The 25,619-nt window shown below is 35.8% G+C and overlaps 3 protein-coding genes across 3 annotated transcripts; 1 reads left to right on the plus strand and 2 right to left on the minus strand.

The window, feature by feature from the left end:
- Positions 1 to 452: 452 nt before the first annotated feature.
- Positions 453 to 10,101, plus strand: LOC114727618 (uncharacterized). Its single transcript, XM_028914308.1, has 9 exons — positions 453 to 508; positions 1,627 to 1,768; positions 1,848 to 2,123; positions 2,497 to 2,644; positions 2,998 to 3,963; positions 4,335 to 4,573; positions 5,099 to 5,172; positions 8,743 to 8,822; positions 10,028 to 10,101. Exons 1-9 carry the CDS (start codon positions 453 to 455, stop codon positions 10,099 to 10,101), a joined length of 2,055 nt encoding a protein of 684 aa, XP_028770141.1.
- Positions 10,102 to 16,360: 6,259 nt separating this feature from the next.
- Positions 16,361 to 22,753, minus strand: LOC114727624 (transcription factor-like protein DPB). Its single transcript, XM_028914314.1, has 11 exons — positions 22,710 to 22,753; positions 21,953 to 22,076; positions 21,287 to 21,606; positions 20,863 to 20,942; positions 20,653 to 20,696; positions 18,924 to 18,986; positions 18,690 to 18,836; positions 18,502 to 18,570; positions 18,222 to 18,320; positions 17,490 to 17,560; positions 16,361 to 16,902 (listed from the first exon to the last, which is right to left on the minus strand). The coding sequence occupies exons 3-11, from the start codon at positions 21,508 to 21,510 to the stop codon at positions 16,671 to 16,673; spliced, it is 1,029 nt and encodes a 342-aa protein (XP_028770147.1). The 5' UTR covers positions 21,511 to 21,606; positions 21,953 to 22,076; positions 22,710 to 22,753; the 3' UTR covers positions 16,361 to 16,670.
- Positions 22,754 to 23,975: 1,222 nt separating this feature from the next.
- On the minus strand, positions 23,976 to 25,392 carry LOC114727607 (deoxyuridine 5'-triphosphate nucleotidohydrolase-like). The gene is made up of 4 exons (XM_028914300.1): positions 25,344 to 25,392; positions 24,761 to 25,199; positions 24,557 to 24,648; positions 23,976 to 24,474 (listed from the first exon to the last, which is right to left on the minus strand). The coding sequence occupies exons 2-4, from the start codon at positions 25,069 to 25,071 to the stop codon at positions 24,230 to 24,232; spliced, it is 648 nt and encodes a 215-aa protein (XP_028770133.1). The 5' UTR covers positions 25,072 to 25,199; positions 25,344 to 25,392; the 3' UTR covers positions 23,976 to 24,229.
- Between the last annotated feature and the right edge of the window lie 227 nt (positions 25,393 to 25,619).

A 25,619-nucleotide genomic window follows, 5' to 3' on the forward strand; every position in this document is an offset into this window, starting at 1 on the left:
CCGCACTTTTGAATTTACCATTCTACCCTCAACACCATCTTCGCCTCAAAACTCAAAACATTAACGGGTGAAACTAAAGACACAAACTTTCTTGATTTTGAGATTCGAATAACAAAACGAATTCTTCAATCTAACAACAATTGAATTCCTGTCTCGAACATCATTAATTCACATATTGAATTGCTATAACATATTTATTGCCTTTGATCCATTTATGCAACCCGGGCATTCTGTTATGAAGTTCTTCATCAATAGCTTCATTTTTCGATTTTTACGGAACTCCCATTTGTCAGGTCCTCTTTCGCAATCTCTTATGCTTTTATGTTTATGCAGAATCGTCTATTTGTCCTTGGGAAGCTAATTGATTTTCTATGTTCTGGAATTTGAAGCAGAAATTAGGAGCTTGGTTGGGAAACATCTGTGTAATAAGAAAGTTGTGCAGGTTGTTCTTCATGGGGAAAGGGAACGATGGGTTCTGCATTTTTCCTCTTACCAGTTTGCAAATTGGGTAATCTCTCTCCTCTTTTTTTCCCGGTATAAACAAAGTGGTTTCTTTTTTTCGCATGTACGAAATTGTTCCGAATATTAATTTAAGAATACTATTATGTGATTGTGAGAAAATTAAATTTATTCGCAATGCATTATGATTTGTTCTTTTTTCTTTTAAATTATTATGTGGATGGCTTGTTTGGAAAACCCAAAAACACTTAAAAATACTTTTCACGCAATCCAAGAAAAATGCCTGTCATATACTTACAGTGCAAATAACTTTGTTTGTACAAAGTTAGTTGGATCGTATGCATGTTATGTCCTTTTGCCTCATATTTAGAAATTTGATTTTAGTTCAAGTTCATTATTGTTGCTTGATCCCTAAGTCAAAGGTTTTCTTATATGATGCTCTTAATGCTGCCGAATTTTGAGCTTCATATGACTTATTTAATCCAAAAATAGCAAGTACATTATACAATTAAGTACTAAGTGATTAGGATTTTCAAAATAGAATTTATGAGACTTTTGGTATCTCAAAATACAACAATGGCAACATTGTACACTTTGGCCCTATTTTAATATGTTTTGTTATAATTTCTATCAAGCATTCAACTTGTTAATCATAAGAAGTCAATTTAAAAAAATAAATAAATAAAGAGCACACAAACTCTAAGTGCATATGATGTTGCTTCAGTTAACAGTATGGTTTAATGATAACTGCATAGATTTTTAGGTCCCATTTGTTAGGAACATTAAGAGTGAGAGGTAAAGATTGAAATTAGGATTAAAAATACCCATTGAAAGAGCATTTAGTATAAATGATTACTTGCTTGGAACTGAGCAATCCCAAGTACCAAGCAATTGCTTATACTAAACATTTTTAGTGAGTTTTCTCAATCCCAATCACAATCCTTACCTCTCATTTTAATGTTTTATACCACATGAAACCTTAAGAATTCCATTAACAAAAGTAATAGAAGTATGAGGAAGACAATTAGTCATAAAGGAATTTTTTGGGTGCATCATTATCTAGTGCAATTACGTTATTCAATGACCTTGGATATTGTATGGTGTTATTTTCTTAATTTCTCTACATTTGACAATATTTTAAGCATATTTTGTGATGTAATTTTTCAGAGATTTGCAGTCTTACCTCTCAAATATTAGCCTTTTCCTTGCCAATGATAGTAAAATGGTGTATATTTTGGTTGACAATCGACCTTGGTTGAGAGACTTAGGGTACCAGAGCACACACTTGTGGCAATTGATGATTACCAAGGTGACTTAACCACATGATTTTATATTGATGTTATTTCATCCTTGAAACAAACCTACATATATAGCTTTCTAAATTCCAGTCAAGGTTATCACCTTTTGCCATTTCCAAAGCTCGCGGAGATCAGAGAAAGGAGGTTTGTGAATCGAGCACTACAACTAAACAAAACAAGTTTCTAAGCTGGTCCTCATTAATCCAAGAATTAACGCGCTCGAAAAAGAAGGTTACGCTTCCTGTAAAAAATCTAAGGAATTCCCTGCCCTTCTGCTTTGAATTGCATAGGACCCTCTATGGCTTTATTGTATTTGAAGTTGCATGGAAAAATGTTTGTGGCATCAGTTATTTCAATGAGCTTCAGGTACAATTTCTCTTACATGCTCTATATTATGTTTGATGTTTACCTTCTATCCTACTCCCTTCGTTTCTTTTTTATAAGAAACAATTAACCAAATCACACAGAAAAAAGAATTGGTTAAAATTAGTTAGAGATAATAAAGAGGATTGTAGAAGAGAGAGAATATGTGGTGGGGAGAATACCTCAAGGGCCGTGTGATAATAAATGTATTGATATTAAAACGAGTGATTAAATGGGAAAAATGAGAAATTAATAAAGAAAATTTGAATGTCTTTTATAAACAGGAACAAGTCACTCGTTTCAGTTGTTCTTATAAAAAGGAACGAAGGGAGGGAATATCATGTACTATGGGTCTAAACATTTTTATTACTCGCAGACTGATACCTTAATGTACATCCAAGCTAAATTCATGCAAAGATGGGAATTTGATAGCATAGCTCAAGCAGCAAGTTGTATGTCTTTGTGGTTTTCAGGAAAGCTATCTGAACAGATGCAGTTGAAAGAGCATTTGGATTCTATTGCAGGTAAGTAAGACAGAGACTCTTGACTTCTGTTTGAGTGTGCATCTCATATGTTTGAACAATTGGATGTAGGATAGTTTTGATCCACTATTATCCTTAAGGTACAAAAAGTATTCGGTTTTAGAATCTTGCTGAGTGTGACTATTCAAAATTCAGGGGACCTTATCAGTGTTGCTACTTTATGCATTTTCACAAGGTTTGCCTCATCTTTCAACTGGTCCATTTTATGCATGATATAACTTGACAAGTCACTATTGTTCAATGACAAGAGAATATGATTTTTTGCTAGAACCTTTAACTTATGGACTGAAATTAAGTATTTATAAATTTGTTTGATATCTGCATTCTTCCTTCAGGGGATCATTTTTATGATGCATGTGAAGATCTTTCTGGAACTGGACATGGTGATAAGGATGACAAGAATAGTATCTGCAATAGTATTCTAACTGCTGAGGATAACTCTGTCAATGGTCTGGACACAAATATTGAAGAGTTTTCTGAGAACACTAAACAGAAACCAGGCATAAAACTCACAACTTCTCCCCTTTCTGGACCTAGTAAGAGAAGAAAAGTAATTAATTCATGTAGTGATAATCCTGACGAGGTTGAGAATTATTGCAAGGAAATGCAATCTTTGACAAATTTTGAGACATCTAGTAATGTTCCTGAGGATGCAGCTGAAGCCACTCAATATAAGGATGTTCTAATATCATTTAGGTTTAATGACCATGACCTCCCTTTTAAATTAAAAGAAGTTATAATATTTGATCTTCGATTACTTACTTTGTTAGAGGCGGGGCTCCCATCTTGGGTCATCTTCCTCCAGTCATACCCAGTAGTCTGCAATCTGTATCGCCCATGGATGTGCCTGCTGGCTCGGGTTTTATATGTGACAATCTCACTTGCCACTGTCCTCATTGGATTATATGACTTGTACAAGAATGTTCCAATTCTTAAGGCCACTGCATCTCATTTATTTGGCCCTTTTTTTGATTGGATAGAAACTTGGGACATGGTTTCAAGGATTAAATACCTAGGAACAATGTTGTTTCTGCACAATTTAAGAAAGGCTTTTGGCTGGTGTTTGGCATTGGCAAATGCAATACGGTCCTTTTTCACAATTCTAGTTCGTCCTCTCACAAAGCCATTGGTGATGGTCTTTGAATTTCTTCTTCCCACCTGGAACATTCTGTTTGAAGTAGTAGAAAGCATCTTCTATGCTGTTTGGGATGTGATTAATGCTCTGGGCGACATGGTAGGACTGATATTGGAGCTTCTCTTCACACCACTGTGGTTTATTGTCACTGTTGTTTGGAGTGTTAGTAAGTCATTTTATGCTTTGGACTTCTATATTGTCCTTCTTCTTTTTTAAATTACTGCCTTTGATGCTTAATATAAGAGTTAGATAACTAATTTGAGATTATTAAAGAAATTATTTAAATTAGTTATTTATAATAAACGAGTATAGATTTTCCTAAAATACTCTTGTTAATCATGTGTATTGGAACTATCTCTTAATAAAACCTTCTGACATGTACAATCAATAGGGATGTTTTGGGGAGAAAATTATTAAATTTAGGAACAAGGTGAACATTTTGTCTGGTTCTTATATTAAAAACTAGAGACAGTAGTTATTTATCTTACAAGTTCTACTACTAATTACTTATACATTATTGTTTGCAATGTCCTACAGCATCATCAGTCCTATATCCTATATTTTGGATTTCCCGTGAAATTGTATATGCTCCTATACGTCTACTTGTAGCAATGTCCAGTTTTATGGCTTCCACATTTAGTTGCATGGTTAATATACTTGGAGCTACATGGCAGTTTGTTAGTAGCATCTTCCAGCTTGCATCAACTTCTGAAGCAACAGCTAGCAGAAGTGAAGTTTCCATGTGGCGTGCTCTTTGGAAGGACCTTTTTTCCCAGGTTGTTAGATGGCACATTAGTGAGTTAAGGCTTCAATCTACTTATAAAGTATTTCGCCAAGGACATCTAACATCAAACTTTTCGTAAGTGTAAAAGTATGCATGAATTTTTTTAAATGGTACAAAAATATCATAACTATTAAGTCAATTAATGTTGGTTGTTTAGTAAAAATGTTAATCAAGAAAATGGTGCAAAAAAATATATGAAGTCTTCAAAGCGACGTAAAAATACCATGCCTGTTGGAAATTTTATGTGCATTTTTGCACCATTTTAATTTCTTGGTTGACATATTTTATAAACAGTCAAATTAGGTGACTTATTGATTGCGGTATTTTTGCACCATTTTAAAAATTTCATGTATACTTTTATATTCAATGAAAGTGTATGGTGTCCGGTGCCATTGGCGAGATACTTCATTGGTAGATTAATTTTCACCTTAACCCCACATTAATGAACTTTGAAATATGGTTGTTTTATGAAAGGAAATTATCCTGATTGCTGTATGTGAATTCATACATATTCCAGATATTCCGTGCTCTCAGGCTTATATTAAATGGAGTTGCTGAATTCCTTGCAGCATGTAACAGGCACAGACTAAGGTATACTTTTACTCAATTTTACTTGAAGAGAAGGAAGAGAGTAGGAAGAAAAGAGAGGGTAAGTAGAAGAAAGTTAGGAAACAGAGAGATAAGAGAGGAATTGGAAGTCTGGGTAGTACTCTTGTGTGAATTCACATCATAGCAATGCAAAACTAGCCCCTCCCTCATACGCGCGCGCGCGTGTGTGAGAAAGAGGTCGGATCCATGTTTAATTTTAGGTCAAAAAAAATCAGAAAACTCAACAGCCAAGATGTGGAATAATTGAGAGAGTTAATCCCCATAAATATAGGGTCAAAGTGACAATATATTAGGAAGGTGTGATTTCTGATATTTTAGGAAATTTTTCCTTAACATATTTCAGATGCTACGAAATATTCCTTTCTTTTTTCTTAATTAATAATCTCGCAATAAATACAACACTTGACAATATTCTAATTTAATTTATATATCTTAATTAGGGTGAGATCCTAATTAAAATGTCTCTGACAATCAAGGATGAGCCCAAACCCAAAGTCTAACATATACAATATAAACCCCATGTCTGATTGTAGCAGACCTCAACATCTCCAACAGTCCAACTAACCTAACCAACTCCATAAAATAACTAGCTCTGATTAACTTACTCCCATATATTATTATTCAAATAATAGAGAGCTTAATCATATATGGTGGTTTGTGAGAGTTGACTCTGCATACTATTGGCTTTTAGAAAAAGATTTTGAGTGGGAATTTATTTGGTCCTTATGTAATTTTGGCGAGATGATTATTCATTTAGATAAAACTTTAATACTGAGTTACCAGTGGTTTAATAGAAACTACTTACTAGTTTCTCAAACTTCACAAAAGTTAAATGAAGAGAATAGCAAATAATGGTTCAATAGTTGTATTGATGTCAGTCTTTTCTTATGATATATAAACTTGCAAAGATATAACCAACCTTTTTAGTCTCTTGTATTGTGCTTTATAATTTAATTTTATGAAGTTTTGTGATGCCAAAGTAGGGCTGAACAATGGGCGGGGTGGGCTAACCCGAAGGTTAGCCCATAACCCGCCCATTTATTCATAAATGGGCATGGGCTAACCCATAATCCGGTAGTAGTCCATTTAGCCCATATTAAATGGGCTGCGGGGCAGCCCGTTTGGGTTGACCGGGTTATGGGGTAACTCATTTATTTTTTTAAATTTTTTTTTCAGTATAATTATTTTATATATGTAACCTTATGAAGCTGTCAATAAATTTTGCATGCCAAATAGCAAATCAAATATGAAATAACATCAACCATATTCAATCACACAACCTCACTTAAATTCGCAAACAATTAAAGTCTGATAAAATCATAAAAATAGTCACCAATCATAAAGTCTCATAAACTTTGAAAGTTCCAACTTTTACCTAAAGGATAAAATAAAAACTTAGACAAGTATGAAGGTTTGATAAAATATGAATGCGAAACAATATCATCAATTAAATGAAGAATAAAAATATTTTTAAAAACTTAAAACTTAAATGGGCAGGTATGGGCAGCCCAATACCTTGCCCATAGCCCAACCCGTTTAATGGGCTACCCCGCCCATTTAAGCCTGCCCGTTTATAATATCTTATTTGGGCTAATTGGGTGGGCTTAAATGGACAAAAATTTCATGGGTCATGGGCGGGTTAGCGGGTAATGGGTTTGTTGCTCACCCCTATGCCAAAGCACGCTCACATACTAATTCTAAGGCAACACAAAGGGATACAGGAGAGAAAGATAAAAACAGAGGAGAGGAAAGGGAAATAGAACAGAAATTTCTTTAACACACTTGGAGGGTGTTTAGCAACCCTCAAAAGTGCTTCTGAGAAGGACTTTTCTGTAAAATGAAGTAAACTTTTCTATATATTTACTTCGTAAACTATAAAAACACTTCTAAAACCATGGTTTGGTTTCTATCCAAACACCCCCTTGTTCTATTTATAGGCTAAGGTTTCCTTCACTTTAAGGAAACCTCCCCTTGCTACGGACTTGCTGAAAATAGTTTTTAAAAAAAAACATATCCCACTTCTTGAAAAAATAAATTTGTAATTCTCCCCCAAACCAACCCTATTAATTGCAACCAACATGGGGTATTTTTCATGAGAGTATTTTTGAAAAATAAACATATTTTTTAATAAATAATTAATTTAACAAAAAATATGTAAATTAGCTATATAGAGTATCCTTTAAAAAAAACTAGCTTGCACTGAATAATAGGAATCTTCCTTTATAGCATTTTCGGTTAACATTATTTATATATTGGGAAGCATTTGGATTTGTTTCAGACTATAAAGTAGAAATGGTAATATGAGCCACCCAATTGAAGATTGATCGAAGAACCAGTGGGTTGGTCCTAAGAAAACCGAATGTTCAAAGCATTTGGATTTTTTTTTCATCTTTTTTTGTTGAAGAAAATGTATGTTAATTCCTAAATATCTAAAATAAAACATCAAAATAAAAGTTATATTTAATAAAACATCAAATTCAAATATCCCAAATTATTAAACATATACCACATCACAAATTGAAAAGGGAATAAGAAAAGTCGAAAGAAAAAAGAAAAAATTGAGGAAGGAGATACAAAAGAAGAATGAACAAGTTAAAAAAGCTCACTTTTCATATTTAAAAAAAAAAAAAAGTAATGTGGGCTGGTCTACTTCTTTTTGGTGGGTTAGTCTTGCGGAGTCAACTCATATTATCAATTCTACTGTAGGCTATTATAGCATTGAACCCTCCTCAATGCTCATCCTTAAGGGCAATTTTACTCTATCATGTTTTTCCAACTCTTATGTGAAGTACTACTAAATTACACTTCTCATACGTCAACGCTGGCTTCAATCTGCAGCTTTGATATTATCACATGTTTCTTTCTATTCAGAAATAGTTGTTATTTTCAAATTAAAAAAAAAAAAGCAACAGGGGTACATTCTTAGATGGTTCCTATAAATAATTAAAAGATTAAAACAATAATATACAAGTGGTGTCAAAAAGTTGGTCCTATATTTTGGCACTCATGTAAATTACACTGTTCAAGATTGCTTTTTGTTGACCATAAATTCCAAAATAATTCATCTCATTTATAAATCCACTCTTAAAATCTCAAGCTTTTAGAATGAATTAGTTCTTGCCACTTGGTGTGCTTCAACCACAATTAATTATTTCCTCATAATTTTTATATGCTAAATTATACAAAACCTCATGAACTTTATGTCACGTGTAATTAACCTTTCTAACCTTTAAAACTTTACAATAAACCTTCCTGAACTTTGATATTTATGCAAATAACTTTTACAGGGTTTATCTGAATATAACTCAAAGTTTAAGAGGATTATGTGTACATATAAAATTTAAGAGGTATAAGATTGATTAGTTTGGGGTTATTTGCATAAACTTGACATTTGGGGGTTTATTATTAAGTTTTAAAGGTTAAACAGATTATTTCTGCATAATTCTGAGTTTAAGGAAGTTTTATGTGATTTAGCTAGTCTACAACTACTTCATCATTGTCAATAGAGCAATATTATAGGGACTAACCACAACTTGGCATGATGGCATGCAGCATTTATCATCATATACAGGATTTTATCAGAGCATTATGTCACAAGTGCCAAGCATCACAGCAAATACATTTAAGAGACGGTAGAACAATTTGGGTGAAACAAAATCTGGTGAGGACCTTCAAATGTCTTAATTTTGTGATTTTGGCTTCTCATTATGCTCAACCTCATTTACTTAATTAAAATGTTGTTTCATGATGGAGAACCTGATACTCTTTTATTTAACGAAGTGTTTAAGGGCAATGGAAATTTGTTTCATCTCATGTGAGGTTTACTAATGAAAGGAAGGTTATTGAAAACAAGAAGAGAAACTTTATGAATTGAAGAAAGGGAAGGGGGAAAAAGCTTTGTTATGAGTGGGTGTTCTCATTGTTGTTCTTAGTAAATAATCCCTCATCCCTTTTAGACAGAATAACTAATACGCTACGATAAGCAAAATACAGTTAAAGTTAGTTGAATTAATAAATATGTTAAAAGTACAAATTTCTTTTCACAAATACCCTCATTTAATAATTGATCTCATTAATAAATACTCCCAACAAAAAGTCGTTGTTTCTTACAAATAGGATTAAGAGAACTCTTAAAAAAAATTTCTTATAAAAAGGACCGGAGGCCGGAGGGAATAATGAATAAAGGGTGCACTAAAAACTCACTCCTTTAGAAATGCTTGGAGAGCGGAGAGCCTGCTTGCTTCTTGGAGGCAAGGATTGTTTCCATTTTTTTTTTTTTAAGTTTGAAGTTTCTTTTATCTGTGGGCCCAACTACTTTGATTGTGGGAATTTCTATGTTTAAATCTCTCATGACATAACGGATCAATGTTCGGATCCTAACTGAGAGAAGTGACTACATTAATGCATGACTGTATCTTGAATAAAATTGTCTCTAATAGAAAAATACCTATACATAGCCCCAAAAAAATCCTTTTAATTGTCAACTCAAATACATAATGCATAAAAGAACTACATGATAGAAACTATATTATAAGCTACTAAGTCATACATCGAGCAGCATAAGTGCTCTGTGAGAAAGTTAACCAGAAAAGGCAACTTTGCAAAAAAGTTTTGGTCTTTGCGGGCTTGAAGGATGGTTCGCTATCCGACTTGAGTACCCAGTTATTATGGGTCTGTTTGGAACAGTTTATAAATAGCTTTTTAATAGTGATTTACGGAATACAAGACAAATATATAATAAAAGTTTTGTTTCGATTTACGTAAAACGTACTTATAGGAGATTTTTTAAGTCTTCCTAAACAGGCCCTATATTGAATCTGTTATATTGATATCACAGTACAAAATCTTAAGAGTGATAGGCAACAAGCAGGAAGGCAGTGGTTGCTTGTGTACTACTCCTTCTATCTCTAATGCAAGACTTATTTAACTGATTTAGTTAGATTAAGAAAGTTAGTTAATTATAAAATTTATGACATGTTTTTTTAAAAAAATATATACTATAATCATCTTCCTTAATATTCTTTCTCCCCTCTTCTACTTAACAATTACATACTACATTAAAAACTGGAGCGGTATTTGCTTGAATTTATGGGGGACAAAAAGTCTAATAATATGGGCTATGAGAGGTCATAATCTAGTCTCTGAGAATTTTCTAGTCATGTTTGGTCATTCATACAATGATTATCTGTATAAACCTATCAAAATGGGAGAATTGTGCGTGGCCCAATTGTTTTCCCCCCGCAACTCGAGGCATGAAAAATGGTATATTTTGAGCAAATATTTCTCACCAAGCACTACAGAGATGTCTTCTTCTTGTTTTTTTTTTCATAAGATAAAAGAAAATAATTCTTATAAGATTTAGGTTTTCCAAATTAATTGAATATTCAGTTTGCTAAAAAAATGACTATCACTTTTCACCCAAATTATTTTTAACAAAAATCTGGGACAAATTAAGGATTCGTTTAATGTTTTGAAGTTGTTAGGAATCCTTAAAACCAATTCTTGAATTCCATTTGCAGGAAGAGGAGAAGAGTAAAGTTGAATGAACCGGAAGTTCCGTCATTCTGTGGGATTGCAAGGTGCAAACTAATCCTAGACAAACTTGACATCAGATCAATGCAATTTACATTGAGTTTTAAGATTCTTTTGTTGGAACACAATTGTGATTCATTTCTTACTTGCAATATTTATTTCCATGGTTTTGTTTTCTTGCCAGCTTTTTTTTTCTTCCTATTTTCTTATGATTTTTGAGTTTCGTACTCGATAATCATCATCAATTGCATATAAAATGCACAGGGGACCTATAATTTATGACAGTTCCAAAAGTTACAATCTTGTAAATTGAAAAATGAATATGTCAAAATAAATCAATGTTTGCACACTTAACAGTCTCAAAATATTTAGCCATTAAATCTTTCTCTCCGTTTTTTTTTTTTTTTTGCTCTTGATATAAAGAAAACTAATTACTCAAGGATTAAATCCCAGCAAATCATTTTCGCAAATGTTCTCCCGTCAATCAGCAAGCATATTTGACTTTCTGGGTATACGTAGCAAGACCAAATCACATGCATATCTCATTAATGACCCAGCTTGCATAAACACAAAGCATATTCCAAAGCACCAATATAAACTTTCGAATCTGATTCTAGAACAACTTTTCTAAAACTAAACTCCCAGGCTAAATTTAACCCTTTTAAAATTGCTCATTCTTCAGCCTCTATAACACTACAGTCACCTATGAAATGAGAAAAATCAACAATCCAAGAGCTTTAGTGTCTCTAATCACACCATCACATCTTGCTTTCTTAGTAGACAAAGAAACGGCCGCATCAACATTGACTTTAACCCAACCACTAACTGGACGTTGCCATCCTGGTATGGTATTAGATAAACCTTTTGAAATTGAAGTAACTGGTTCAGAGGACTGTACATAATTTCTCCAAGTGTTGAAAACAACTATAGCAGGTTCATTTGGCTTCTGAAGATCTTCTTGAAACGCATGTTTATTTTTTCACTTCCATAATAACCAAAGTGAGACTCCTCATATAAGATTCCAATCCGTAGTCACAACAGCTCCCACATCATTAGAGAGATTCCAGGTCATCCATTCTGGTAAAGAGAGTGAGAAGAAATGAGATAGATGCCTTGGATGAACAACGTGCAGGGGGTGTTCATCAAGCCCGCTAGCCCGGTATGCCCGCTCGAGCCCATGAGAAAATGGCCTTGCCCATCCCGAAAAAAAAACTGCCCAAAGAAAAATGGGCATTTTTGGGCTGGGCATATTATGGGCAGGGCTGGGCTGCGGGCACAATATGCTGCCCTGCCCGTGATATATATATTTATAATTCTTTTTTTTCCAGAAATACTTATAATAATATATAATATATATATAATAATATATATTATTTTCCCTTCTTCCATTTGGCATAGATACATTTAGTGGCATGCGTAATTCTTCCTTCTTAGTATCTTTCTAATTTTTTTCTAATATGGTTTAGTATCTTTTAATTTGTTTTTATTGTTGGTTGTCTTGCAAGGATGCAAAAGCAAGCTCACTTTAATGTTATATTAAAAAATATATCAATTTAAGACAAATCAAAGTTATTGATTTGTTGAATTTATTGTTTATTCAAGTATTTATTCTTTTATAGTTATTATAAGATACCCTTATTTAAACTAAAAAAATTTTCACCAAGGTATCACTATTTGGGCTTAGAAGCCCGCCTTGCCCAGCCCGTTATTGCCCAGCCCGAAAATGGTTAAAGCTTCTGTGGGCAGGGCAGGGCAACGGGCCGCAAAATGCAGCCCGCTCATTTTTCGGGCTGGGCATCAGGCAGGAGGCATGCCCTGCCCAGCCCTGCTTATGAACACCCCTACGTGCAGCCACACTTCTTTTGCATACGAACAATCCCTTAAGATATGAAGAGTAGTCTCAATTCCAGCATCACAGTGAGAACAATTAAGAGAGCTTGTAGACCATCTACTCTTCCATTCTCTAGTAGGCAATCTACTATGAAAAGTAATCCATGAGAAAACACTTATTTTCTCAGTTCCACGCCACTTCCAAATATGCTTAGAAACAGAACTATAAGCATGAGAGTTGGTATTCTCAATCATTTGATAAGCACCCCATGAGCAGAGTTTTTCCATGTCATTTCATCATTTCCCGCACTGTCAAAAGTAGGGGTGCACATATACCAGACCAGACCGGGTTAATGCCTAACCCGAGGTCTGGTCTGAATTTATTTCGGGTTAGATATAATGGTCTGTAGTCTGGTCCAGTCTGATATGAACCTGACATCAGACTAGACCGGGTTTGGTCTTCCAGACTTGCAGACCAGTCTAGGTAGTCCATAATCATTTTTTTAAAATTTTTTTTAGGAGAGATAAGATTTGCCCATCTCCAAATCTGTAATCCGCTACGTCTTCAGCAGACTTCACACCATTCTCTCTGTTCCTCCTTCCTCTCTGCCTCTCTTACATTTTTCTTTCCTCTAGTTTTACTTAAGAAAAAAAAAACCCAGCCCCTCATTCGCGGAGTTGAAGAAGAAGGAAGAAGAAGAATATCAGTCCTTCACTCCTAGCACAAATCAAATCAAAAAGAAAAAAAAATGATTGAAGCTTCTGAACCCAAACGCACATGGATTTGGTAGAGAAGGACAAGAGACAACAGATCTAAAGAGAAGGAAAAGAGGAACAGTGTTTAGGCACTAGCGGCAACAGAAAAAGGACACGGCGGCGACGGAAAAAAGGCACGAGGTCAGCGATAGAAAAGAGGAAAAGCCTGCGCCTTTTGGAGTTTTAAGCACCAGCAGCGGCGATGATGATGAACGAAGGAAAAGGAAGAAGCTTTATACAATATTATTTGAAGAGTGGAGACTGAGACGGGAGAGAGCGTGGCTAGATAGGGATGAATCATTATTCATGAGATTGAGATCTGAAAGGGGGAGAATGGGCGAGTGTGAAGGTCTGAATAAGATTAAAAAAATAATTTAATAAATATATATTGGGCCGGACCAGACTGGACTAATTGGTCCTTATAGGCAGCCCGAAACCCGGTCTGACCTGACAATTCAGTCTGGTCTGGTCAGTCTAGTTATCTTATCGGGCTGTTTTTATCTTTATCAGGTTGGACCGGACCAGACCGGGTCATGACGGGTCAGACTGGACTTCGGGTTTTTTGCACAGCCCTAGTCAAAAGGGAGGGATTTGAGTAATCAATCTCTGCATCACTTTCTGATTAACCACGGTCTGCAAGCGATCATAATCCCAACTTCCAAACGTGGTCCAATCCACAGTCTCTCTCTTTTGCTTGAATAGAATGAGGTTCATGTTTTCTCAAGCCTGCTTAATAAGAATTTTTGCCTGCTAAATCCAATCACTGCTGCCTGATCTTCGGTTGTCGTTTGGGCATGGCCGGTAGGTGGAGCTCCTACGGTTGCGCTCGACGGTGAAGGAATTTTTTCCTTTTACTCGACGGCACTCAGATCATTTTACAGGAAAAATGGATACTTCTTGAAATTTACATATTTCGGTAGTAAATATGTCATTCTCCCTATGTTAAAAATGTTTGGTAGGGAATAGAAGGGAAAGGATTTTAATAAACTCTTTCAAAACTTGAAGCAGAGTCTTAAAATTTTAATGAAGAAAAAGTATAAGATAAAAAAGTAATAAAAGTTAATGAAAAGCCTTTTTTTTCAGGGAAAACCAATCTGGCAATCCTTATGATTTTATTAGGTTTTGAATTAGGTCCCTCAAGTTATTTTTCGTTTTATTGAATCCTCCTATTTCATTGTGTTCAAGGGGTTAGTCCTTCTGTTAGTAAATGCTACAAACGCTGTTAGTGTATACTGATAGAAGGCGACGTGGCATATTGAAGAAGCTGCCTGTCCATTGTCCAATACTTACTCTCCCGCCTAGTAAAAGATTCTTGGATTTCCCCAAGCATGAATGGTCCCAAGGGATGGGCGTCTCTTCTTTCATCGGCAATTCTAACATGCTTCTTTGTTTGCTCTGAGTGGTGGTGGTACGAGTTGATGATTATGTTGTGCGGGCTTCCGGTGAATTTGAAAGCGACCATTGCTTCCATGGGAATCCTCATCCAAACAACCTCTTTGGTGTTCACAAGGATGCGTAACAAACTGGTCGCGCATCGGTCGATAAAAGCCTGCATTTCCATGATTGTGTCTATGTTCTACGCTGTGGGCCGAGGCCTAGCAGTCCTGTTTTTCACGATCTTAGTGAGGCAACAATGGGGTCGATTCTTCATTGCCAACAAGGAGATTCTGAAGCTTACTGTCATAACATTGCCAATTGCCGGAATGTTCAACATCAAAGATGAGACGTTGATGGAGAAGTGAAACAAGTTGAAGGAGACTTCTTCCCCATCTCAGCATTATTGAACCAAAGATGAGAGAGAACCACAGCTTTTACCGAGAGAGAAAGCACTGGACGCACTAACAGCGTTTGGAGCATTTACTGACAGAAGGACTAACCCCTTAAATACAGTGAAATAGGAGGATTCAATAAAACGAAAAATAACTTGAGGGACCTAATTCAAAGTCCAATAAAACTACGAGGACGACTAGATTAGTTTTCCCTTTTTTTTAAAATCAAACTCATTAAATTTTTTTTTCCGCTCCCTTTTCCTCATACCAATCTGGCGACACTCAAAAGGAGATGGAGAGATAACATTAAAACAATCCAGATTGACTAATCGAATTGGTCAAATATACAAGAGATCACATTATAAATTTTAGAATAACATGAAAATAGGGGTGGTAATACGGGCCAACCCACAGGTTACGGGTTGGCCCGTGACAGGTTCAACCCATATGGGTCGGGTTGAAAAGCGTCGTTTGAAGGTGGATTGGCTTTTAGCCAACTTTAACCCCCAAGGTAGGTTGGTGGATTGGCCCGCCAACCCGCCAACAATTATTTACTTTTTTTTTAAATTTTTTTAATATTATTTTTTATTCAATATTTAAAAAAATACAATGATATTTTCATTTTTTTCTTGAAATATTTGATTGGAAATACCAAATAAATTATATAGGTATTTTTTTAATTTTTTAGATATAATATCATATATAATAATACAATTATAATAATTTTAAAAAATTTTAAAAAAAAAAATATGCGGGTTAACCCGTGGGTTGCGAGCCTGGCGGTGCGGGTTAGAAAGATTCATTTACTGACGGGTTGGCTTTTAGCCAACCCTAACCCGTTATTTTTGACAGGTTGGCGGGTTGAACCTGCGGATTCAACCCATATTACCAGCTCTACATGAAAATCCCCTGAATCGCATCACAAACTGAATGCACCACCAAAGCATATATCCTAAAGCGATTAAATGGTTGCACCAACCAAGCATATATCAAAAAGCGATTAAAATGGCCTCACTGGAGTCTTATCTCAGAAGTCAGGACGTTTTAGTAAGATATTTGTTTTGTGATAAACCCAAACAACTTCGTTTTTGGTACTAAGTCAAAAACATACGTGAGAAAATGATTAAATTTTACGACTAAAATTAAGGGTACGTCTGGATGATAGCATGGATGAATCAATTTTAAATTCTCATTCATGTTTAATGGCATTCAAATTTTGGTGTCTATACAGTCAGTTATCCAGTTAGAAAACCTTCCAAAAGATTGTACTGCTAAACATTAACTTGACTGAGACACAGCCTGAAGTAAAAAATATACTAACAAAGATTAACATAAGAAGTTAAAATTTACACCAGAGTAAATTGAAAAATTAATCCTATACTGGTACATACGGTGGACACTAGTAAAAAATTAGCCAGCAATGACTCTTGAGAAATTAAAAGCACAGGTGCCTATCTGTGACTAACCTACAGAGTGACTGGCTGGCTGTATTCTTAACCATCATGAAGGTGTATTAATTGACAGAAAACTACTTTACAGAAGTATATATAGACATGATAAAATAACGCAAGCGAGACAGAATATAATTGCAAATCAATGCTCATGCTTAACTCTTGCCTTCAATATCCCAGGAAGAGGCGGCGACGTTGGAGTTCTGACCGGTTGGTTTGACACTGAAGGAGTGACCTGCGCCTGATACAAGCCTGACATGCTAGAACCTTCACCCCCATCCACAAGATTCTGCGTCATATTATCACTCTGCGGTCTCTCACAAAATTTCATTGCCTTGAGGACATAGTTGTCATCATGCAGCTCAAACGGAGTGCTGTAAATGGAGAGGAGAAAGTATGCACAGATTAAAAGAAAAGATTCAGATTTTGGAGACTTCAGATATAGAAGACAAAAGCAGCTGGCTGGCACACGTGTCGACAGAAAAGCTCTGTCCATCAATGGTGTAATTGAAATATGATGTTTCTCTTGATGGAAATTAGTAAATTTATAAAGATACGCTTATTAGGGTTAGTCTTTGTAAGGCTTCCATTTTCAGGCATTTATGTGAAGCTGAGTACGATTTGTCCAGCTGTTCTACGGGTAATTTGAGGCATAAAGCTCATTGGTTTTGGGCAGCGCAAGGAGCATAAAGTCCTTTGGCATTGTGCTTAGTCTGCAGGCCTCTGGTGCCTCCGGTTATAAGGGAATGCAGAGTTTTTAAATTTATCCCTACTTACTCGTAGGTTTCAGCAAATGGTTATTTCAGAGAGTCCCTTGCGAATTTTCTCAAACGAAAGCAAAAGCTCTTACAAGCTAATTGTCTTTAGGCTTGTATTCGTGAACTTGGGAGGATTACTAGCAGAAAGATAAACCCACCAATGCTTTCAAGAACAGCATTGGGTATCCAAGAAGCTTTCTCACCTATTGAAATCAAAATGTACAAGCTGCATATCTTCTGATATTTCCACTTCAACAGTTGCATGTGGGCGAGTCTACAGTTTCAAGAAATTAGGAAAAACAATTGTCAGAAAGACTACAAAGAAATAATTCCAGAGCCATGCACTATTATTATGTGCATTATCTAATTTTCTAATTTGAAGTTTCTTCCTTTTAAAATCTGGCCTGTAATATATAAATGAAGAGAAAAGAGACATAGTAGAGGGGAGGGGGAGAGGAGATGAAGACACATGGAGAACAGGGAAACAGAGGGAGGGAGGAAGAAGCGCAATTCAATACATTAATCTAAAAATCCTTGATTACAAACTAACCCAGCCCATTTTTATAGCATAATAGCCTTAACCCTAACTTCCTAACTAATTCATATTTTCCAATTTATTACATAGCATTGACCTTTAATTAAATTATAACAAGGCTGCACTCTCCTAAGCTCGACAACTATGATTCCTACCATGATCCACAACATAGAATTGTGAAAATGTAATCCCAAACAAATGGTCTGAGAGTTCAGGGAACCAAAAGTGCTGGCTGATATGGTTCTGGCAAATAAAATATCTTACAGTGAATATGACGAGAGTAGACCCACAAAAACCATGTCAGACAGGAAGACTGCTCAAACCAAGAAAAAACCGAGCAACAATTTCATATGAACAGGTTCACCAAAAAAATCAGAAGATAATGAGAAGATAGTATTACCTGTACAAGAATAAAAGGCAAGGACACACCTCCACTGGGAGCATTTCCTGAGCCATATAATTGCTCATTTCGTTGTATGAGATTCTGAAGACCTATGTACTTGATGTAATAAGACAAGGAGTCAGAAAATAGACACGAATAAAAATACAATAGAAGCCATTTGTCAACAGCTACTTATAACCAACAACGCATTCCAACAGGGAAAACTACAAAAGTTTCTTGAACTGGGAAATTGGTATTTGATTCCCAAAATCAAATCCATTAGTGATTACTGGCTTACTTGCTCCTCCAGCTCCTGCAGGTAGGCAGCTTTCTTTTCAATCCGATTCCTAAGCTGAAGGCGCTCTGTCTGGATATATTACACTGGAGGTGTCATAATCCTTCTAGTATTTTTGTATTTTCTCATAACATTACAGGGAAAGCATAAACCATTTGACCCAAAAAAGATCATGTGAAATGTATGCAAACCTTTAATTCTTCAATATCATTCAGACTGGTACGAGGGAGACCCTTCCATTGAATTTCCTTTTTATCCTTGGAAATTATATCCATTGCCATCAGAACATTCAAAGCATCATAAACCCTTCGACGAATGTTCTTCTCATCATATTGTTGCTGTCAAACATTTGCGCTCAGTTAGTCCAGAACATCTAACTTATTCTTCCATTCAGTATATTGCAATTGATAGTCTTAGGAGCAAACCTGATCGGGAGATGAAATGCTACTACTCGGGTCAGCAAATTCAGCCACAAGTTCATCTGCAACCTATCATAATAACTAGAAAACTTCAGACATATCAAATTGAATTAAATTAAATTATAAGAACCAAATCGAAGGTTAGCAACTTGTCCAGAGGAAGAAAAGACAATATTTTGCATAGAATTCTAACTCAATCAGTTCATAACTTCATGTAACAGGTTGGGGGGCGGACCTCACAGGATAGGTACCAACCTAAAAGATTTACTGATTGTCAATCTTCCCCCGAAAACCACTCAATCCTCAGACAATTCTAATATAAAGAAGCCCGATAATGTCTCCTAAACAGCTACATGTACAATACTAATAATATGCAACAATGCAAATTTTTATTACATTTCCTCAGTATTGTTATTTCATCCCACCAGATAACCCTATTGGCCATGTTGCATTGAAGAAATCCTGCATCAATGCCACATAGGCCCTTGTACCTTTCATTTAATATGCAAGATCAATAAAATGCTTGGGAGTTCCAAAGTTCACTGATTGAAAATCCCCTTCGAAATCCAAGGCCAAATAAGAGTATCTGATTTCGTAGTTACTATAAGAGACTACTGTAGTTTAGAGGGCTTAGCATGCATTACACAACTCCAAGCCATACCTAGCTTGATGAATTCTACTACGAGACATCAACTTATTGATAGAATATCAAGACCCATACAGTAGAAATAAGAGAAAATTAAGAGGATATAGGGATAGTTAAGTGTTGTTTGTGGTTGATTTCTCGTGTGGTTGTGCTGTCAATTTCCTAGGGGTTAGTTATGTTCAGTTATTTTAATGACGGTTATTTCCTAGCGATATACATGTGCTGCACTAACTATTAGGTCCCGTTTGGTTCCCAGGAATATTTTAAAGCAATAGGAAGAGGAAAATGAATTGGAATAAGCTCAAAAGGTATGTTTGATGTGAAGGGGGGAAAAAAAGAATGGAATCTTGAAATAATTTTTCTCTGAGAAAGGTGGTAGATCTATGAGGAAGCTTGATTTGCTGAAGAAAATTCAAGACCGTCGACAATGCCATCACAAAAGAGGGTAAGGTTGAAGGTGGAGGGTGAAGGTATGAGAAGGTTGCATCTAGGTTCTCCATCCATGAAGACGGCAGATTACTCTCCATAGGAACAGAATGGATGAAGATTATTTTCCAAGGAAAATAAAAATTTTCCAGCCTTTGCCATGAAAATCAATTCCTAAAAAGCCAAAATCATGCAAGCCAAACCACAGAAAATGGTTTTTTCTCTTCCTTTTCGTGCTATTGGGCCCTCTTTCCAGTGAACCAAAAGGGGCCTTAGAGAATGGACGTGAAGTATAATTCAGTATAATATCTTGGAGATTCTTCCATTGGCTTTATTGGACTCTGAACTTCAGATTCCAGTTCATAAACTGATAGAGAAATCTTTTATTCCCCTTCTTCCTCATCCATCTCTATTTCTTCAGTTCCCAAGAAGTTCCCTTGAATTTACTACAAGATCCACAGAAAATCCCCACAATCTATCATATTCACGACTCAAAATTTGATCACCTATGGCTAGATACCACGACCCCACCACCTTAAGACCATAACACAGAAAATTACTCTTCTTTGGTGGGTCCATCAATAACAGATTCATCATACAATCTATGCATAAAATTGAAGTAAAAACTAATGCACGTAACAGATTGCGAAGTAATCACCTAACCTCATTGTAAGTGGTTCTCCCCTTACTTTCCACCTTTTCACACACTGCAGGAGAAAAAGATAAATATATTACTAAGTAAACATAAGCAGCAACTGCATAAAATTGATGTCTAAGAGCAAAAGTTTGTAGTTATTGAAGTACACAAAATGCAACTCAGCAAGGCCAACATTAAAAACAAGAACATAAAGGGGAAATGGATGGATAATAAACCTTTCATGCTAAATTGGCGGAGCCCTCTTCCACTCTTGTCGCCTCCAACAGCACGCTGGCCTCTTTTTTTCTTCTTGCTACTGTTTAAAAACTAAGAATAAATAAGAACAGAATAACTTTGTAAACAAAGAACAAAAAAGCATATAGAGAATTGTAAAACCACATGAATTAACACTCGCAAGTATTAATTATAATTCACATCCAGTATCTAATTCTACAATGAAAGTAAATGCGTGAGCACGTGTTACCTTGAACCAAACTAGAAACAAAGCAATCCAGTGAATATCAGGAAATAAACAAATAAACCACATTTAAAAATGTAATCTGCTAGAACCTTAAAAAGGAAAGCCACCAAGGTCCAGATCATACTACATTATAACAACTACACATTCACTACAACCTCATAGAATAACAGAGAACTCACGCAACTGCTCCCTGAGATCCCGCATCATCACCATGGATGTCAAGATGATTTAGTCTTAGAAAAGTGTTATCACTGGCCGGTGTAGCCATTGTCTGCTCACTCCGACTGGATGGAGACCCAACACTTTTACTTGTAGAAATTGATTGGCCAGAAAGTGTTGTTCCACGACCTAGCAGCTCATCTTCCTCTTCCTCTCGACATGGTTGCTGAGGTCGTGTCCCCATTTTGGTAAGTTACTTACCTATCCTCCTGATAAGAAATCCCTATGATAAAAAAAGACTTCAATTGAACTGGAGATTCAAGGTAGAATAAATGGTTTCCTGCATGATATAAACAAAGATCAATTCAGTAGCGCCTCAAGCACCATTCCAACACTATTCAACATGAGAAGGTCCATACAATAGAAAAAGTATGACAAAGCACCAGGAAAGACCTTATAGCAACTATTCGATCACAATGAAAACATAAGATTTCTGCCGTACAGAGAACTCCATCAAGATTCATAATAACATATAATAATAAACTGAAGCAAGATAGATAAACGAATCAGTCAAAAGAATGACTTGGTTCCTACCACATAATATGAGTAGAACTTACAAAAATCAGCATCAACACAAAAGATTCAGACTTGACACAGAATTATTGAAGAAACATAATGATTCTTACCACATAGGGAAATCAATAATTTTTCTGATCCTGACTGCTAAAAGAAGACAGTTTGGATATGAAGAGACAGAGGAGAAGGGACATAAGAGCTCAGTAGCAATATGCTTCTCCGCATGCTCACCGCCTAAATTGAAAGTTACAAATATCAGTATAAAAATATAAAATGCAAGAGGTTAAATAGTTAAGAAAGGCAAATAGGCGCCCAATTAATTGCACAAATCTCTACTGACATGCATGACGCAATTTTGCAAATTGAAAAGCTACACGTTCTGTATCACAGAACTAAAATATCGAAATCAATAATCAAAGTTTTACAAAACAATGTCAGCTGGGATTTCCAACACTGTAGATAGAAAAGCCAAGATTGCTCAACTACAAGCTCTTGTTCAACAATTAAATTTGTTCCGGTCTCTGCCACAGGAAATATAACACTGAACAAAACCCTAGAGGATCTCACTCCATAATAACAATAAAACCCTATTAAAGTTCAACGCTACTATAGTAGCATATAATAAAAATCACTCATCAAACCAATAATACTTCCAAAGAGCAGAAAGTTACTCTGACCCCAATATTCCACTTGAAAAATAATATATATCTATGATAATATGCGTACGTACTCTAACAGTATCTTGGTACATAATAAACACCGCAGGAGGGAAAAGGATTACGGTATGAAAGAGTCAGTAGGTTGCTATTTAATTCTAGAGAAAACACAAAAGAAGCAGAAGGAAATAACAAGAACAAATAAACAAACCAGATGCAGAAGCAAACGAGAAGCATATTCCGAAAACGGAGGACACCGAGAGAACGCGAAAGCAAATCTGAACGAGATTCAGACACGATGTTTGACGCCGAGAACGAGAATCCAAACGCCGGGGACGAATCTGAGCTCGAGGCGAGAGATAAGAACGGCAACTGTGAGGGGAGTATGAGTGAGAGGGTGTCGAATGAAAAAACCTAACCCGTTTTGCTTGGAAGGAGAGAGAACGTGCGAGGAAACGCAAGCAGGAGAGAAAAACACCGCTTGGATGAGGAGAAAACTAAAAAGGAAGGAAAGGTGGGAGAGAAAATAGTAATGCCACACCACATTTGATACTTGATAGCGTGGAAGAGTGGTTAATGGAAATGAAAGTTAAAAAAAAAAAAAAACGAAAGTAAGAATTAAATGGATTTGCAATAAAAAGTTGTCTAGATTAACTTTTTAAAAATAATTTTACAGTTTAAAATAAATCTATGAGACAAATTTTACCTCAAATTACATAAAAATATTTTTTAAGTATTTACTAGAGTCTTCAAACATCCCGAATTTAAATCCCGTTTTAGCCATCTTTAATGCATGAGAGGACCATCGTTGACAAAAGCATTATAGTCAATTTCACATTAAATTACCATTTATTTTCATTCTTAAATATTAAACAGAAATTTTGAAATTATTTGGAAGTTAATAGATATTAAATTGCTAATATTTTTCCTAATTTTTTCAACGGGTTTTTTTGGGTTAACCATCATATATAGAAATATGATATGATGCTAAACTTTTAAGGACCTAAATTAAAAGAATTGAAGTGGATTGATTCCAATTTTTAAGGATATCACAATTAAATTTCTAATATTATTTATTAAAAATTATTTAGACCCTGAATTTTTGAATTTATGCGAAATGTATACGTACTTCTTAAATGTTTATAAACATTGTTATATAAATAAAAACAAAACTCTTTTCACATATTATTTATTTCTTATTTCCACTCATGAACGCTCCAGTTGCCATTCAAAACAAATCCTAATTAGAAAGATTTGATATTGACTGGTTATACTAATAATTGTTGGTTGTTGATGCGAAGTACTAGTTTTTCTAGTATCATGCTTATCATTGTGATTTGTGAACATTGTCTCATTTCCGTTTGCGTTTTTCTTTTTCACTTGGAATAAAATTCCACTTACCCTGAAATTATATTTTAGTTGATAAACCCATCACCAAAGATCACCTTTTTCGGGCACCATTAGTATGCAGGTGAGAGAGCGTAAACAAGTCCCTCGTCCATTTCCTTTCCTCAACTACGCCTCTAATAATCTCATTCCCCACTTTAATTCAAGAGACAAATATTATTAACTAGGATCAAACCCGCCACTGCCCATTTAACTTCCTATTCACAGAAAAGCTTCCATCCCACTAACCATAGCCCCTTCTAGCTGATTGAAGAACAAAATGCCCCTCCTAACCCCAACTTTCCAAAACATCACAGAAATTCCAAGAGCCAACCGACAAGATGATCAGACACCGGTGGATCCAAAACCGCCTTCACCTCTGGCAGTGGAATCCAAATCTTGAACCTCTTCAACCTCAGGCGTCATGATCCTCTCGATTATCAGTTGCGCGATCCTGTCTCCAATCTTCACTTCAAAATCAGCATCCGAATGGTTGAACAAAATCACTCCCACAGGTCCCCTGTAATCCGCGTCAATCACACCCGCACCCACATCAATCGAATGCTTCCAAGCCAAACCCGAACGTGGTGCTGCAGAATCCAGGAATTTAGCCGAATTAATCCCACAAACCAATGGCCTGAAATTGTTAAGAGATATTAAATTTGTCATTACCTATTCGAGCATAGGTTCCTTCAGGAATCGCTATGCTCAGGTCAGTTGCTACCAGAGCCTTCCCTCTTGCTGGCACCTTCGTCTCCACCGCGCTGCAACATTATTCAGAAAACATGGGTTTTTAGTTATTCACAATAAATCTGAGAGTGTGAGAGAGAGAGAGAGAGAGAGAGAGAGAGAGAGAGTTTCTGATCAGAGACTCACCTAGATAGATCGTAACCGGCGGAAAGAGAGGAAGCCCTAGAAGGCAAAACGGCCTTGTCAGAGAGCTTCTTCACTCGAAGAAAAGGCACAACGGTGGTGCCATTGTATTCAACCTTTTGGATATTGGGGGAAGGTTCCCGGGCCTCACAGCCATTGCTCTGCATCGCTGTTTGAGCCATTGTAGGAAGACGAAGACGATGAGGAAAGATTGGAAAGGAAAATGGTATGAGGCGAGGCGGAGAAGATGGAAGGTAGGAGTTATATAGAGGAAGAGACAGGAAAGATTTTAGGGCGCCAAGTTTTCCCGCCATTTTACTCTGTAGTATGAAATGTAGTCTCCATCCCCTGCTTAATGCTCAATCCTCACATTTCACGAAATTGCATTGAAACTTGGCAATGGCCATGCATTCTTTCTGCGACCCAAGATCAAACCCAACTCCTAAAATTAAAACCTCCGAATATCAAATGTCTAAATCCAAATTGAAAATGCTAAATTCAACAACTTCCTTAACTAAAATATATATACTTTCCAGAATACCTAATCTCTAAATAAATAAATGCGAGGGTGAGAACAATAAGAAACCTGAGATGAGGAGGAAGAAGAAGAAGCGAAGGAGCGTTGCGCGAAGGACGGTTTATGGGTTCTGATCTCCCAGGACAGGAATACGGCGGAGAAAACTCCTCCTTTCAAAGCGAGGGGGGTTTTCGCCCGAAAAAAAAAAACATAAAACAAAACAAAACAAAAAAGAGGCAAGTGGGATCAATTTTGGAGATCCTTGTGACAGCCTCTTTTGCGGGCATCAATTTCAATATTGTTATCATAAAATTTGGGCTTAAAATTTTAGTTGGAAAAGTATTA

Source organism: Neltuma alba, unplaced genomic scaffold (assembly GCF_004799145.2).
Source record: "Neltuma alba isolate B1F8T4 unplaced genomic scaffold, ASM479914v2 tig00012499_pilon, whole genome shotgun sequence".
Lineage (NCBI taxonomy): Eukaryota > Viridiplantae > Streptophyta > Magnoliopsida > Fabales > Fabaceae > Neltuma > Neltuma alba.

Excerpts from the sequence above, each read along its gene's own strand:
- LOC114727624 (XM_028914314.1), bottom strand. The coding sequence starts at position 21,510 with ATGGGGACACGACCTCAGCAACCATGTCGAGAGGAAGAGGAAGATGAG. Across the intron at positions 20,943-21,286 it reads GGATCTCAGGGAGCAGTTGC|TAGCAAGAAGAAAAAAAGAG; the intron begins GTGAGTTCTCTG and ends GTTTTTAAACAG. Across the intron at positions 18,321-18,501 it reads TGCAGGAGCTGGAGGAGCAA|TACATAGGTCTTCAGAATCT; the intron begins GTAAGCCAGTAA and ends TATTACATCAAG.
- LOC114727618 (XM_028914308.1), top strand. The coding sequence starts at position 453 with ATGGGGAAAGGGAACGATGGGTTCTGCATTTTTCCTCTTACCAGTTTG. Across the intron at positions 1,769-1,847 it reads GGCAATTGATGATTACCAAG|TCAAGGTTATCACCTTTTGC; the intron begins GTGACTTAACCA and ends TCTAAATTCCAG. Across the intron at positions 8,823-10,027 it reads GCAAATACATTTAAGAGACG|TACAAAATCTTAAGAGTGAT; the intron begins GTAGAACAATTT and ends TTGATATCACAG.
- LOC114727607 (XM_028914300.1), bottom strand. The coding sequence starts at position 25,071 with ATGGCGGGAAAACTTGGCGCCCTAAAATCTTTCCTGTCTCTTCCTCTA. Across the intron at positions 24,649-24,760 it reads GCCGGTTACGATCTATCTAG|CGCGGTGGAGACGAAGGTGC; the intron begins GTGAGTCTCTGA and ends ATAATGTTGCAG. Across the intron at positions 24,475-24,556 it reads AGGAACCTATGCTCGAATAG|CACCACGTTCGGGTTTGGCT; the intron begins GTAATGACAAAT and ends TGGATTCTGCAG.